The sequence below is a fragment of the Trachurus trachurus genome (genome assembly GCF_905171665.1).
Source record: "Trachurus trachurus genome assembly, chromosome: 9".
NCBI classification, from domain to species: Eukaryota; Metazoa; Chordata; class Actinopteri; order Carangiformes; family Carangidae; genus Trachurus; species Trachurus trachurus.
The window spans coordinates 1,503,263-1,519,827 of record NC_139895.1 but is presented as its reverse complement, the minus strand read 5'-3'; the positions used below and the strand labels follow the sequence as shown (position 1 = coordinate 1,519,827).

At 41.5% G+C, this 16,565-nt stretch overlaps 1 protein-coding gene across 1 annotated transcript in view; it reads right to left on the bottom strand.

Moving 5' to 3' along the window:
- Positions 1–16,165, bottom strand: part of LOC310991353 (xaa-Pro dipeptidase-like) — a 31,842-nt gene extending 15,677 nt beyond the window's left edge. The window contains exons 1-9 of the mRNA XM_083979035.1: positions 16,121–16,165; positions 11,830–12,013; positions 10,899–11,026; positions 9,574–9,637; positions 6,525–6,572; positions 5,222–5,283; positions 4,852–4,896; positions 3,417–3,492; positions 2,695–2,741 (exon numbers count right to left, since the gene is read on the bottom strand). Coding sequence (XP_083835161.1) covers positions 2,695–2,741; positions 3,417–3,492; positions 4,852–4,896; positions 5,222–5,283; positions 6,525–6,572; positions 9,574–9,637; positions 10,899–11,026; positions 11,830–12,013; positions 16,121–16,137 — 671 coding nt within the window. The 5' untranslated portion in view covers positions 16,138–16,165. The remainder of the gene's footprint in view (positions 1–2,694; positions 2,742–3,416; positions 3,493–4,851; positions 4,897–5,221; positions 5,284–6,524; positions 6,573–9,573; positions 9,638–10,898; positions 11,027–11,829; positions 12,014–16,120) is intronic.
- Positions 16,166–16,565: the final 400 nt, after the last annotated feature.

Below are 16,565 nucleotides of genomic sequence, written 5' to 3'. Positions count from 1 at the left end.
CTGCACTGACCAGTCTTTCTTTGGTGAGTGCTGAAAGTGCAGTGTGTATTAAAACAAGCACCAGAATGAGTGTGGAGCAGCAGATATATCAGAATAGTTAGTATTGGCATCTTTTATTCCTTATTTGGTTGGTTTGTTAGTGCACGTTGATGGGATTGGTTCCTTCATGTATAGAATCCTGTCTACATCAGTTTTCATGAGACTGTCACTGGAAATAATAATGTAATAACTTCAGTCTACATGCTACAACCAGCCACTTTTGAAGGTGCTGGTCAAATGTGTGTTTTTTTAAGTTCTTCAACTAGATTTATCATTGATTTGATTACATTACATCTTGTCCCATTTTTTTTAATTGATTGATTTGAAAACATTTAAAGCAGACAATAAAGCATGATGGTCACCTGACAGTAGCACATCTACAGAACCACTACCACACCATCACACCATCACAACATCACACCATCACACCATCACACCATCACACCACCACACCATCACACCAGGCCTGTGACGCAGCTGTTATTACATAATACAGGAGTACACAACACCTATAAAACAATGACACACTGTTGGAGTTACACGCTCTGCTGGTTGAACCTCTACTGCTTCTTATCTCCTTCTATATCACATCCATTCCTTCATTTATTGTGTAGCTACAGTTCCTCGTTTATATCTATGCAGATATTATTATCTGGCCTCTCATTTCTTATTATTACAACGGCTGCTAACTTTGTACACTACTTTCATTACCATTGTTGTTATTACTATTATTAGGGCCCGAGCCAGTGACAACGTCACAGGGAGGACCCTATTGTAATCCGACATGCACATTAGTCAACGTGCCAGCCGACGAGTAACAACAAGTAAGCAAGCAAGTAACCAAGTACTGCATAGACCTGGCAGCAAAAACCCCAGATATTGCAATGTTTATTATTATAATTTTTCTTACCAAAAGTGAATCGCGTTTTACGGGGCCTGAACATCTTCAAAAACGAACGAAATTTGGCACACACATCCGGTCTGGCGAAACATTTGATATTTTGGCAACGTTACATGTGGGCGGGGCAAGATGGCTAAATAGCGCCCCCTAGAAAGTTGGAAACGGCGAGCCCCACTTCTGTGTTTCACCTACATGCATGAAATTTGGTAGGGTTGTAGAACTTGGCAAGACACACAAAAAATCCTCTTGAAGCCACGCCCTAAACCCAACCGGAAGTCGGCCATTTTGGATTGAAATTTTGACGTATTTGGACGAACTCCTCCTAGAGATTTCGTCCGATTGACTTCAAATTGGCTATGGACCATCGAGATGCCATGCTGACCTTATCTTGTGCTCCGCGTGTCTGTAGGTCAAAGGGCGTGGCTGCTATGATGCAAGACATTTTGGCGACTGTTCGTGTTCGGCGCCGTTTCACTTCGAACGGCTCTCACGCCGACATACTTGATCGTAGCCGCTTCAAACTTGGTGGACATGATGATGGGTCCTTCCTGGACAATCTGACATATTAACTTTCCACGTTACTCATAGCGCCCCCCGGTGGTAACAGGAAGTCAACACAGATTACGCTAACATGAATTAATCGTACATAGTTCACCCCAGCAACTTCGTTCCACTTCTGATACATGTGAAACAAATCGGTGAAGCTACATTACGAACGCTTTGAGGCTACGGCTAATTGCCCCCGTGTGGCGGCGCCACGTATTGCGGTCCATCAGAAACGAACTCCTCCCAGGGGTTTCGCCCGATCGGCTTCATATTCGCTACACATCATCCTCAGACCGCCCTGATTACAGCTTGTGCTCTGCAGGTCGGTAGGTCAAAGGGCGTGGCCACTGTGGCCGCCGCCATTTCTGATGCCTCGCCATGTATACACGAGCTGCTCTATGTCCCATGTACTTCGTCCGAACTGCTTCAAAATTTATGTACGTGATCAGACACCCGCCCTCTACACCTCCATTTGATCGTACGCAACCTCGCTCAAGTCGCCCCCTTGTGGACACAGGAAATGCCATATTTTACATCAACATTGTCCGATTTGCTCGAAACTTCACATGTGTGATGAGGTCACGACCCTGAACGCAACGACCCACATCCCGTTACTGCCCCCTGGTGGACGAACTGTAAACTTGCCGTAACTCCATCGTACATTGTCCGATTTGCTCGAAACTTCACGTGTTCGATGAGGGGACCGCCCTCGACGCAGCCGCCCACGTCCGGTGGCGCGCGGGGGTTTCGAAGAGCGCCCCGGGGGTAGCGGTGACCGGGGGCGTGGGAGCGAGACGCCGAGTGGCGTGGGACGAGGGCCCGTCACAGCCGCTTGCGGCTTTAATTATTATTACTTTTTTTTTCTCTCTCTTTTCTTTTCTTTTCTTTCTCTGCAGGTGACAATGCGTCGCCTAGCATTGTCACCTGCTGAACAATTTGCAACAACATAATTGTAATTGCTGCTAACACCCTATGTAGGTTATTATCTATGGTTTTAAATGTCTGAATGTCATTTTATCTGTCTGTGTTACCATGGGACCACGGATGGAAACTAGCTTTCTAGCTAAATCTGACATATTTACATCAAATTATTGTTTTTGTATGTTCATGAATATGTGGAGTCCCATCTCAAATAAACTAATAAATGAAAACCAGCAGGGTGTAAAGTCATCAGCTGATACACTGACACAATGAAGCACTTTACTTACCTCTCCATTTCATATTCCTTCAGTCCAGGTTTCACATGCTTCATGATCTACAGTTGAAGAGTGGGATTACAGGATTACAGTGCACGTGGTTAGTGTAGTAAGTAGTAGTGTTACTATTGATTTGACCACGTTAACTCATGTCGTGTCACAGATCTAGTGAAACGGGTAGCTTTAGGGAATAATAGGTAAAACATACTGTACCTCTAGGTCTAATGATCACACTTCACAGACATTTAAAAAGACAGATTTCTTGGATGACTAACTGCTCCTGCTCCAAATTCAATCCTGTGCACGACCTTTAATGTTGCAGCTTATTGGTCAAAGTTTATCTCTGTTCATTATAGCATTTAAACAGTTTATAGCCTCAGGGTATTATTATCTATTGTACTGTAAACTGACTGCTGCTATTTTCTAACATGCTTTTGTTTTTATTTATTGTATTTTGTACCAGGGAACATCTATGTATGGGACAACGGATGGAAATTAGCCTGTGGCTACAATCCGGCTTGTTTACGATTTTGTTTCGTTCATGAACTTGCACTGTCCCACTTTAAATAAATTGAATTGAATTGAGGGTCCTGACATCTTTGAACACTTTGTGCTGGTTTGATACTGAAGAAGCTGCTTAACACACAGGTGGTTCACTTACAGCTCCAACTTTCCATTTCTGTCTTTTATTGTTTGATTTCAAATGAATTGTAATTGTAAAACAAGGACCTCACCATTTTGTGGGCTTCACTGGAAATCCTGTTGGTGTAGCGCAGGACCTCCAGCTCCATGTCGGTCTTAAGGAGGCGGCTGCAGACAAACACATCAACAAGTGAGACGCTGTGATCATAACACCACCAGTTTATTGAAGTCAGTACAGTCCAGCACCAGAAAGAATTCATACAACTCACATTTTAAGTTCAGGGAATGCTGCAATTGCATTTTGATTAGCCTGTGTGAGTATACATGGCTTAAAGGGATAGTAGCATTTTTTTAAAGTGTGGTTGTATGATCTACAAATAGCCCCTAAGTACTTTAATTGCAGTAGAAGACTCTCTGCACTCCTCCCGTTAGCAACGCCAGCCCATAATAGCCCTGCCCAGAGATTTACAACATACAGTGTTGTGAACAGACCCAAAGAAGCGGCCTATTTTCACGGCCTAAAAGAGGTTTTACCTGAAAAAAAAATACACAGTTCCATTGTTCACTATAATATAATTTTTTCCAGCAGTTTTTATTTGGACCTAACCAACTGCTGATCGGCGGCGCTAACCCTGGGCGGAGGGATACGTGAGTTGGTTAGGTCCAAATAAAAACTGTGTTTTTATTTAATTATTTATTTATTTGAGTGGACCTTAAAGCAGATATCAGTGGAATGTTTTTGTTAATATAAGTCCTAAATAGTCCTATTTTCCGTCAGCAATCACTTACATGAAGTATTTCAGCCTAAACACGAGTCTCTCCGTCACTCTGCTCTGCTGTAACCCGAGGAGAAAATTTTCCTTGTGGGATACAAGTGTTATCCAATGAGGAGAGAGAACGGCATGAAGGGCTGTGTGTGCAGCCAAGGGATGCGCGTGAATGTGGTGACGTAGCACGAGGACCAATTGATGCCTGACAAGGGCGGGGGCTGCTAACTCATGGTGCGTTCAAAGAAACTCGTACTTTGTGTTTTTCCTTCCTGTGAAGTCATACCAGTTCGATCTGGTACGAGTTCACGGGTCGGAAGTTACGAGTGGCCGTTATAGGGAACTTTCACAGACAACAGGATGGTAAAAACACGAGCTACGGGTTACCTGGAACGCTACCAAGTCGTAGTTGTGACTTGAAGCTGTAACTTACGGTTTCAAAAGCCTGCCTTGAACGCAGCATTAGCCGAAACGGCCGTGAAGCTGATATCTGCTTTAAATAGCTCGGGTTGAAATACATACTGGAGAGTATTACGGATCTCTACCATAATAGAACCCAGCAAATTACACAAAGCGGTGGTAACCGATAGCAACACTAATGAAAGACAGTTAAATCAATCTATCAGGTCCGTCTCCCCAGGAGGTGTGCCTGCCTGCAAAACATTCCTTTGCTCCTTTTTATGTTTGAAAAGAATCTGAGTGAAAACACTGTTGGTCGACTTAATAATATAGTAATATGATAAAACTTTTGATGACTTACCACTCCACAATGACTGGGTGTAGAAGAGTGTTGTTGACTTGGAAGCTGATGGAGAAAGAACAGCATCATTAATACAAAGTCATCTGATGATTTGACCTTTGAAATATGTATTTGAGTTCTTTTTCCAGAGTGTGGAGTAGATCAAACTGTGGAGTTAGTTAGTTAGTTAGTTAGTTAGTTAGTTAGTTAGTTAGTTGTAGCTAAGGACAGTAACAGTAACATGGCCATCAATCCACTACTAACAAGCAAAAGCCAGATTGATTGCTTCATTCATTCTATTCAGAACAGGTTTAATCAGTAACAGTCTGTTGTGTCCTCGGTTCCAGAAGGAGAAAATCTCCACAAACAAAGTAGAATGATGTTAACACACCCACTGATTCCTTCAAAAGAGGCTTCACGGCAGACGCTGCCACTGTCTGTGTTCTGTCCTCGCTGTGTGGAGAGAAACACATGATGATGATGAGTGCATTCAAGTGTCAGTAGAGTCAGTGAATGAAGTTGGTTTATATTCAACCAAAGAACAACTGGAGAGTTAGGGTGAATTGCAGTCCCCCCCTTAGCCCCCTAGCCCGTGGCCCTAGCCCTTTGTTTAGCGCGTTCACGTGAAGTGGTGGTGGTGTCCTGGTTCTGGTCCAGACGAGGGTTAGGGGGAAGGGGTAGGGCTATCTCGCCCTCGAAACGGAGATTTTTCAGGGGCACACTACGGACCGAGGGCTATGGCAAGTTTCCCAGAATGCATCTTGCGGCAACCAGCAGCTGTTTTATTTCTCACTGTAGCGCTGTTATTACGTCATTTTGTTAAGTTTTAATATTTTTTCATGTGAGAAAGTAGCTGTTTAGATCCCAATGTGAGGTCGGTTTATCCACATGAGGCTGTTTAGACGTTTGCTCTGATGTTTTTGGGAGAAGTGAAGCTGAGACACCACCCCGTCTGCAGAGCTGCTCGGCCGGCCAACCTCCGTCGTCATCCCGGGGGAGAAAACCATCTCTAATTAACTTACCCGCAGGTTTTTAGAGGTTTACCACCGCATAGTTACATTCTTTTTAGGAGATAAATGCTGGTCTCATTGATGAAATGTAACAATTGTTGCATTAATTTGTTTGAATTAAAAGTGAAGCTTCCTGTGTGTATTGGACAGAAGAGCAGCACTGCCTCGGGGCTCTGGAGCCTACGTAGATAAATCACCACATTTACATCAATAAATAAATGTTTTACAATGAACACATCAGTCTGCATTACATTTACATTAAGTTAACGTGGTTTTGAATAGAGGATTTGTGGCTAAAGCTCGTCACGTCTGCTTATGTGAAAGCAGCAGAGACGACTGATGACGTATGTGATTGTTGAAGTGGCGTCCCAGTTCGTAGGGGTTGACTTTCAACCTCTACGAATTGTAGCTCCGTTTCAAGGGTTAAGGGGTAGGGGTAGGGGTAGGGCTAGTAGTATAGGGGTAGGGATGAAAAATATAATTGGAACTGGGCCTTAGTCACGGGACTTGATTTAAAGTCTCACAGTACATGTTCAGTAGTAGCTGACACAGGGTCTGACTGGAGCTTCTACAAACCACCAACCAACCCTGGTTCAGGAAAAGACTTGTGAGGCGTCGCCTGCTATCGAGCAAATGTATGAGTGGAACTGGAATCAGGAAGAAGGAGTACGAGATGCATCATACCAGAGTCAGGAGCTCAGCTGCTTTCAGGCTGGACAGGACGTCAACCATCTGGACGGAGAAGACATGGAGTCATTAGACACAAACAACAAGTTCCAGTTGTATTCTCCTCTCATGCTGCAGAATAAAGGTCAAAGGTCACTCTGACAGGCGCCATGTGGCCTCATGGTCTCTCTGTACAAAGCTCAAGAGACAATATTACTGCTCTGCCCACAGCCAACATGTCAGATAACACACCTTGACTGGTTTAAATGATTAGATATTAACATGACCACACATTTTTAATTGGTGATCAGCTGTGACAATATTGTTCATCACGTTTTGACTGAAAATATGAAAAATGAGAGACATGAATAAGTCTTGAATGCATTTCATTTCAAATCTTTTCACTAATACAGTTTGCAGCTGAGTAAAACACAGTCGGTCGGTTAAAACTGAACTTTGAAGTTTTATTTGCACAGTAATGAGGATTTTTCTGAAGTGTGACAAAACTCACAAATAACAAAAATCAATGTGATCATTTTTTGAAATTGCAGAGCTGACGTTCAGCTGAGAAAGAAACATCTGAGGTCAGTGTGACTCGCTGCACAGACTTCACATTTTCCAACAGTATTGTAACAGATACAAACATATAGTAGTAGTAGTAGTAGTAGTAGTAGTAATTTATTGCTATGAAACCTCTACCAGCAATAAACTCCGCTGCCAGATGCTTCAAACATCATCTTTCTCCACAAACTCCTGCATTGAATCATTTGAAATATGAACTTTTGGGATGTTTATTAAAGGGATATTTCAACATTTTGGCAAATTCGCCTATTGCCATAATAAACCTTTTGTACGAAAGGGCCGTAGGTCAGTGTTAATTACTCTGGGCGCATGACGGTGATCAGAGGCAGTTGCGCGTTACAGTTACGCGCGGCGCATCGGGAGCGAGCCTGAAGACGGCAGAAAGGGCAGAGTGGAGAGAGAGAGTGCGGAGGCTGCCAGTCAGAAGCTGCCAGAGACTAATTGGTTCACCATAATTGTGTGCGTGCGTCCGTGAGACCTGTAAGTCGTATTATTTTTGTTGCTATTTCACTATCCTTTGTTTTCAGAAGTTGATAATTATAGCCACCTAGCTTGGAGCTGATTGTTAACATAAAACATGTGGTTGTTAATTGGTTAGCTAGGAGTGGATGTGTAGCTACGTATTTTCCTGTATTAAGTTAGCAAGTGCACTGTTAATGCTAATTAGCTAACTGCATATACAGAAAGGTGTATGTTATTACAATATTAAAGGTGCAGTATGTCAATATATTTTGTGTATGTAATGTGGGCCAGATAATATGTGTCTTCCTTCTTTTCTGGACAGAACCACTCACACAAAGTTATGCCCATGTTCTGTACTGTTGCTTGATCTTAATTAAACAGTCAATCTAAGAAGAGTTGTCAGCATCTGTGTTCTGACCGACACACCTGGGGCGAAGTTAGGGATCAGGATCAGCAAACCAACCGTTTATACAGTCCTTTATTATCCCTCACTAACACCTTTACAGTCTTCGGGGTAGGTTCTTTACTTTTCATTTTCGGATCAAGGTGTTTTTAGACCCGCGGGGCAGAGCCGTGAGCTCTGCATGGCGCACGGTACTTCCAGGCTTTACCCTCATCAAACTCATCAAATACACAATCCAACAACTCCACAACGCTCTGGTGGACAAGTTGTGACCTGCACATTCACCACGCTATGAGATAATAACACAACGTTACCACACAGAGTTGTTTTAGAGGGAAATGCGCAGCCGGAACTACATTCCTGACACGGCTGCTCGGCGGAATGACTTCAAAAGCGAAAGTACTTCAGAGTATTTGTTTCATGTGTCGTAATGTTACATAATTATGTGTTATTATCTCATAGCGTGGTGAATGTGCAGGTCACAACTTGTCCATGAGTGAATTGCTGCTCTTTACCTGTTGTCAAATACTTTTGCATCATGTTTGATATGTTTTACCTGGTTTACACGTTGCTTCTGTAGCAGCGCCAGAGGGTTATATATATCTATCGCTCTGGGCAGCGGGTTATATCTATCGCTCTGGGCAGCGCTGCCAACTGTCTGTGTCTCATTAGGTGACAGAATTAGCTCAACAAACGCAGAGGCAGTTATTGTATGATTTCATGTTTTCTAATATTAAACTCAAACTGTGACTAATTAGAACATCTAACACCTCAGGCAGGTGTAAAAAGACCTGAACTATCAGTGGGCGAGTCATCACAGGGTTTTTTACAGCGTGAATATAGACATGAATGGGATCATTTTCAGTGCAAACCTCCCAGTGATTTGTTGGCCGGTGGTGGTTGTTTTATTGTAGCCTGAAAATAGTGTTTTGATTTGTCAACGTGCATATTTTCAGCATGTCTAAAAAGCTGTCAGCCGTCCAACATACAGTATCTCTCCTGGGAATCTGCTGTTAACACCGACCAGGTCTCAAAGTATTTTTAGACTAGATGGTTCAAAAGAAGAGGACGAAGGTGCAGGTTGCACATTTAGAGTGATAAATCTAAACCAACCCCCCTGTAGAGTTGTGGTGGCCAGAGAACTGTTGCAACTAATGTAATGATCACTCTGATGCTCTACAATCTTTGTTTGAGCATGTCCACTGGTGTCATGACTTTCCCCCCAAAGCTTTTACATCCTCTCACACAAATCTGTGCACAAGCCCCAAACATCTACACACATGCAAAAGGCAAAAGGCACAGACTGTAGAGATGATGTCTAAAGAAATCCATGCATGTTTATTTTGTTTTAATCCCCTTGAATGAAATGGTTTAGTTGAGTTGAGCAGATAATGATGCAGGTCCAGACTCTGGTGGTGGTTTGGCTTTTCTTTCTGCCAGGAGGTTCAAATAAGAGAAGACGACTTTCACCTTTAAAACCGTCTATGGAGACACTGATGTCCTTTCCTGTTACTTCATAGCTGGGAGACATCACACACACACACACACACACACACACACACACACACACACACACACACACACACACACACACACACACACACACACACACAGACTTACATCACAGGTGTGTTTCACCTCATCGACAGCGTACTTTGCCTTGTAGTGCTCTGTAGGAAAGATCCTGTCAACACACAAACACACAGGTGGTGAAGAAAAGAACAACAACATTTCAACAAAGTGAATAAAGAGAGAAGAGCAGTGAGATCTGATCACGTATCTCCTGACTGACCATCAGCTGACGACAGACTGAGCTTTTAGATCAGAGAAGTTGTTTCAGCAGCATCACATCATTCACATCTTTGTAACTGTGTAACACAATCTGCCGCGTGCAGCGATCAGCTCGTCGTCAGGTTTTCAAAGAAAGTAGACAGATGTGTAAATGACTAATTGTTCCTCTGCAAGTTGTTGTTTTAGAATTTCACAAGAGGATTAAAAATGTCCAAGAAATCTGATCAGATTTCATCTTTTTTACCCTTAGACAAATGAACTTTGGAAAAACATAAGTGTGGTCATATGTTTCAAGAATTTTGGTTTCCATTACTTTCAGGTTTGGAGGAATTTTCTAAAGGGGACTTCTGATTGGTTGAGCCCTGAATCGGTGCCCTGTAGAGCAGGGCAGACCGTAATATTAAATATAGCCTATGTATCAAACAAAAAAAGAAGAAAGAAAGAAACTGTACGAGTCACCCCATCATTGATATTGTTTCAGGATGGATATTTTTGTTGTTGTATCCTTTTTGTTAATTTATTGGATATAAAAACATATATTAAAAATAAATAAATAAAAAATGTCCAAGAAAATTAATCAACACATACATCTAAATGTATTGTGTAGCTTGTGCACTGAAAATACTAAAGGGCATTTGTATCACTGAGGTGAAATTTATATAGATTAGATTAGATTATACTTTATTTCATCCCCGAAGGGAAATTCATTCATCACAGCAGCATTTAACAAAGGAAATAAAAACAAGACAAATAACAAAATACACAATTCATAAAAAAAATACTTAAAGAAAAAGAAGACAAAGGGAGAAAGTGCTACGGTGCTCTCTACTTGCTGGGCAAAGTAACAGATTAAAACAAATGCTTGCTGGTAGACAACTATGGATAAAAAACAATTTAAAGTGCCTGGGAGATTTCAAAAAAGAAGTGCGACAGACATTACAAATTAAATAGAACTATTAAAAAAGTCTAACTGACATGATAAAAGACCTGCGGAAACGCTCTGTTTTGCACTGAGGGTGTCTCAGCCTGTTGCTCTCGTATATATACTGTCTGAATATGATATATAATGAACTAATCTGATACAAATATGATTCTGCTGTTTGACATGGCCAACAGTTGATGCTTGTTGGCCATGGAGGATTAGTGTGACTCACTCTCCCATCCAGGTGGCATAGCTTTCAGGCAGTCTGGGAACAAACAGGATGGATTTCCCCGTGTCCACATCGATGGCTCCATAACAGTCCGGCTCAGTCACTCCGAAGGCCCAGTGGAAGAACGACTCCTACAGAAGTCAGACAATCAGCCAGAACATTAGAGGAGGAAACAGTGAGAGTCAGTTTGAAGAAAGCAGAGTGTCAGCAGCATCTTCTGGTTAGATTATTATTACACAAGAGGAGATGATGCTGTCTCTTATCCAGGGCCGTTGTCTAGGGGAGAAAGGTGATGATAACTCTAGGGGCCCAGCGCCCAGTGGGGCCCATAAAAAACCACAGTAGTCTAATCTTTGTATGACTGATTTATTCTGCGTAAGACCCTGACTAATACTCACAGTACACTGTAAAAACTCTACATCCTTATATTATTTGTCTTATTTCTTGTCCAAATGTCTCATTTCTAGTCAAAACTAATCTCTTTCCACTTAAAATAAGACTCATCACCTAAAAATGTACTTGTTTTTAGATCATTTTCACTTAAAGTCACAATAAGTAGAAAAATCTGCCAGTGGAAGAAAGTTTTTTGTGCTTGTAATAAGGAAGAAAAACTTGCTCCACTATCAGATTTCTACTTATTTCAAGTGAAAATCTGCTTGAAAGAAGTAAAAAGTGTCTAAAAACAAGCTGCTTTTAATGTGATGAGTCTGATTTTAAGTAGAATGAGATTTGTTTTGACTAGAAATAAGACAAATATTCTTGCTAAGATACTTGAGTTTTTGCAGTGTAATGCTGCATTAGCATTATGTGTATGTATGATGTGCCCTGACACTGTAATTGTTGAAAGAAAATTTGAATAACAAAAATAAGATACAAAAAGAAATAAAAGCCAAACCTTCCATCGTCATCCCAGAGTCAAATAAAGACGACTCACCTGCCTGAACAGGAGGTCTGTGTCGGTGCAGTTCCTCTGCTGCTGCTCTCCTCCCTGCAGCACCACCACCGACTTTAACACCGCTCCCTCTGTGGCTCTCAGTCCTCGGCACAGTCGCTGACGGTTTTGGGCAAAAAGGGCAGCGGACACCTTCAGGGTGTCGTTCCCCAGCCAGTAGATGGGTCTGAAGGGGCAGGGAGAGAAATCTGACCCTCACTGTCTCACCATCATTCACTGACTGACATCCTTCTTCAGTCAACTAGTACTTGAATTTGAATTTGAATTTATTTATTTATTCAGGATCGCCCCTTGAGATGAATCATCTCATTTTCGAGGGGGTCCTTCCACAAAAAGATACAATGATACAGTAGCTGTGTTTACATGCGCACATTTTCTTAATCAGATTAAAAACTTGAGGGATCGGAAAATCCGAATCCACTGTTTACATGGGCGCAAAATCAAATAATCCGATCATGACGTGCGTACACATGCACCGAGCTTTATTCAGAATAACAGCATTTTGACATGCAGAGCTGTCCTTTTCCCTAAAACAACAGCAGAAGAAGAGTTGTACTTCCTGTACTACTGCAATAAACGCGAAAGTGGCTCAATTTATCCCATTCAGTAGCCTACTCAAAATGGACCGGCACCAGATTTTAAGAGCTGTTGCTGTTCTCCTATATCGTTATTAAGCCGACTCAGCAACGTGTACTACTGTTCCTGCCATTGATAAATCTCACCGGACCCATGAAAAGTGCGGATGTGAACACGCCATATCCCGCCCTCTATACACCCAAACACAACCATATGGTCAATGCAAAACAGCGCGTGCATATTAATTAGCCATGTGCGCTCTGGAAATTTGGGGAGTTACGTCAGTGGAAGACGGTGAAGACAACGGACAGAGAGCGGGGAAAGAAGCGGGATTACTCTGAAAGCGAGATACACGGCGATATCGGGTCGGTAGGCTACTACTCGCTCTCTTTTTTCTCTCCTCTCGTCAGCTCCAAACTCACTCGTCCACCTGGTTAACTCAGGTGACAGAATAACAAGTCTCAGTAGATCCGTGTGCGCTGCTGCCAGGGTGTTTTTAAACTTAGCAGGTTTGATTCCTGTCGGACGTCACACTGGAGTGTGTAAAAGCAAAAATGAATAGGCTAAATAAATAAGAACCGAGTAGAACTGTGTAGACAGCCGTGTCGCGCTAGTGGGAAAGGATGTAATGATCGGAATAAGTGTTTACATGGACGTCGTTCGGAATAACGATCGGTATAAACCATCCCTCTGGATCGAGCCGAATCCGATCAGAATCTTCCAATTGACGTGTTTACATGACACATTTTTATTCGGATCAGCCCTTTATTCCGAATATTTGTGTCCATGTAAACGCACCTACTGTCAGGTAAAGAAATAAAAAGAAAAACAAATACATTGAAACACATTACAGGACTTACACACACACACACACACACACACACACACAAATAATATAATAATATAATATAATAATAATAAAAATGAAGTAAATAAATAATCAGATAAGAGAATCACACACACTTCAAAACTAGTTTTCAAAGTTTCTAAAACACGTTTCCACAGCTTAGATTTAATATCATACGACTATTTCACACAACCCTAGGTACAGAAAACTGGAATTGTCCATAATTACAGTAGAAAACTAAATTCCTATACACATGTTGGGCTCTTCTGATTGAAGTTCACTACACTGCAAAAACTCTACATCTTACCAAGAATATTTGTCTTATTTCTAGTCAAAACTAATCTCATTCTACTCAAAATAAGACTCATCATATTAAAAGCAGCTTGTTTTTAGACACTTTTTACTTCTTTCAAGCAGATTTTCACTTGAAATAAGTAGAAAAATCTGATAGTGGAGCAAGTTTTTCTTTCTTATAACAAACACAAAAAACTTGTTTCACTGGCAGATTTTTCTGTGTGAAAATGATCTAAAAACAAGTTCATTTTCAGGTGATGAGTCTTATTTTAAGTGGAAAGAGATTAGTTTAGACTAGAAATAAGACAAAAATTCTTGGAAAGATGTAGAGTTTTTGCAGTGTGTGATCTTATGGAGACTTCAGATTCCTGCATCCACAGAGCAGCGAGCTGAGAGCGTTATGGTCTGTGGTCAGTAAATCTGAGCCTGCAGAGGTGGCTGAACCACAGAGAGGAAGACATCCACCACATTGTAACAGAGAGGTCTCGGTCTGTGGCTGTGTCCTTAGAGATAAGATAAGAAACACAACATATCTGACTCAAAGGTTAATCCAGAACCTCACAGGATTTCTGTATGGTTGACTGACATTCCAGGTGGAAGTGAGACGCCAGGTTGCCTATAGGGAGCTGATAAATGCTGTTACTGATGGAGAAAACACAAACATGATCTGAAGTGAAATCCCAAGCCTCACTGTGTCAGTGATCTGAACCATGTATTAAACGTGAGGTTACGTTGTGGAGACACAGTCCACAGTTTTGCACTGGAGTACAGTATATAACATGGTAACTAGGGATGTCACCATTATAAGTTTTCTTGGTACGATTATTGTCAGAGAAATAATCACGGTGCTACGATTACCACGATTATTATAGACTACATTAATTAATTTCACAACACTATGAATGTGTAAAATCAAATATAGTCAAAATATAACTACATTACTCATTGTTTACACAAAATATTTCAAGTAGTATCTATAAATATATGACCAATTCTTAACCCCCAGGGGAAGTGTTTGAAATATTCAGGTCATAAATTGTCGTTTCTACCAAATGTTTGTGTTTATTTTAATCGTTTTTTGTTCTGTTTTGCTTTTTTTTTTTTAATTAAAAATGACACGCTAACATTTAAATTCCTACCAATTCAATGTTACGTTAGTTAAATGGACCAGTATCTGAGCATTCACCTTTATTTTGGTGCAACATCAGCCGATACGGTTCCAACATCACATTTTTCAGAAAGTGACGGTATTTAGGAATCTTTATGATTAAAGGGATAGTTCACCCTAGAATGATATTTCGCTCATTATCTACTCACCCTCATGTTGACTAAGGGCTGGAAGAGTCCACCGTCCCTTCTCTGAGTTACAGGGGGTCTCGGCGTAGCAGTGCATTTCAATGCAACGGTTGCAAAGGGACACCAGAGCTCTTCGTAAAAAAACACACACAAAAAAACATCCAAATACCTCCATGATGCTCGTATGTAATGTCCGTCTTGTGCTGAAGCCCCAAATTGCGTAATTGTCCCGAAAAAAATTAAATAAGTCTATATTTTAAGCTTGTTTGTAGCGGAAGCTTCTCGAAGCTCCTCTTCCTGGTCCGTCCAAATCTCGCGTGATTTGCGCCGGCGTCAGTGCGGTTACTGCGAATCACGCGAGATTTGGACGGACCAGGAAGAGGAGCTTCGAGAAGCTTCCGCTACAAACAAGCTTAAAATATAGACTTATTTAATTTTTTTCGGGACAATTACGCAATTTGGGGCTTCAGCACAAGACGGACATTACATACGAGCATCATGGAGGTATTTGGATGTTTTTTTGTGTGTGTTTTTTTACGAAGAGCTCTGGTGTCCCTTTGCAACCGTTGCATTGAAATTCACTGCTACGCCGAGACCCCCTGTAACTCAGAGAAGGGACGGTGGACTCTGATAATTCTTCCAGCCCTTAGTCAACATGAGGGTGAGTAGATAATGAGCGAAATATCATTCTAGGGTGAACTATCCCTTTAAATAATTGTGGCGTTTAATAGTTTTTGCAGTTTTTGCAGTGTAATGCTGCATTAGCATCAAAACAAAGAAGGCTAAATAAAAAACGATAATACATACGTAGTCTAAGAAAAAAAAAGGAAAAGTTAGGGGGAGGGGCCCATTTAGTATTCTTTAAGGGGGCCCAGAACTCCTAGCAACGGCCCTGGTGCTCGACTTGACACTGAACGCAGCAGCAGGAATAGCTTCTGACAGGTCTGGTCTTCACTTTAACAGGAGAAAGTTTAGACCTGAAACCACAGAGCTGAACACATGGTTTTAATTGACACAGTGTAGTAACTCTATATCTCCATGACAACTGATTGACTGTCCCGAGACCCCAGCGAAGTGACGTCTATAGATACAGTACAGGTCAAAAGTTTGGACACACTCAATGCATTTCCTTTATTTTCATGACTATTTACATTGTAGATTCTCACTGAAATTCCACTAATTGCGCTGTGACTTGGTAAATCATGAAAACAGAGTTTGTACAGGTAGTTACCCAGTGGAGAATCAGAGGAGGAAACTCACTGTGGTGCAGCAGCCATGTTGGGTCCAGGTCCAGGTCCAGGTCCAGGTCCAGACTGGAGTCAGCCAGCCCACACGTTGTTTTAAGGTGCGCGCATATACGGCACATTACGGCAAGAGCCAGAAAGCAATGCCCCCGAAACGTCTGATGTTGCATTTCAAAATAAAAGCCAGCCTTTCAAAATAAAAGCCTTGAACACTGCATTTGTGTACCTACATTTACAGTATCGTTAAAAAAAACTTGCTAGTTATTACTGTACCATTCCACTTCAGACTGATAGTAGGCTACTCGACCTGAAGATGACACCCAGAAAGAATCAGACCAATCTGATGTGGAATTTCAGAATAAAAGCCCTCTGAACTTTAATATTTTTAAGTGCTTTGTGTACATTTACAGTATCTGTGTACATTTATATATTATCGTTTTTTATTTAGCCTTCTTTGTTTT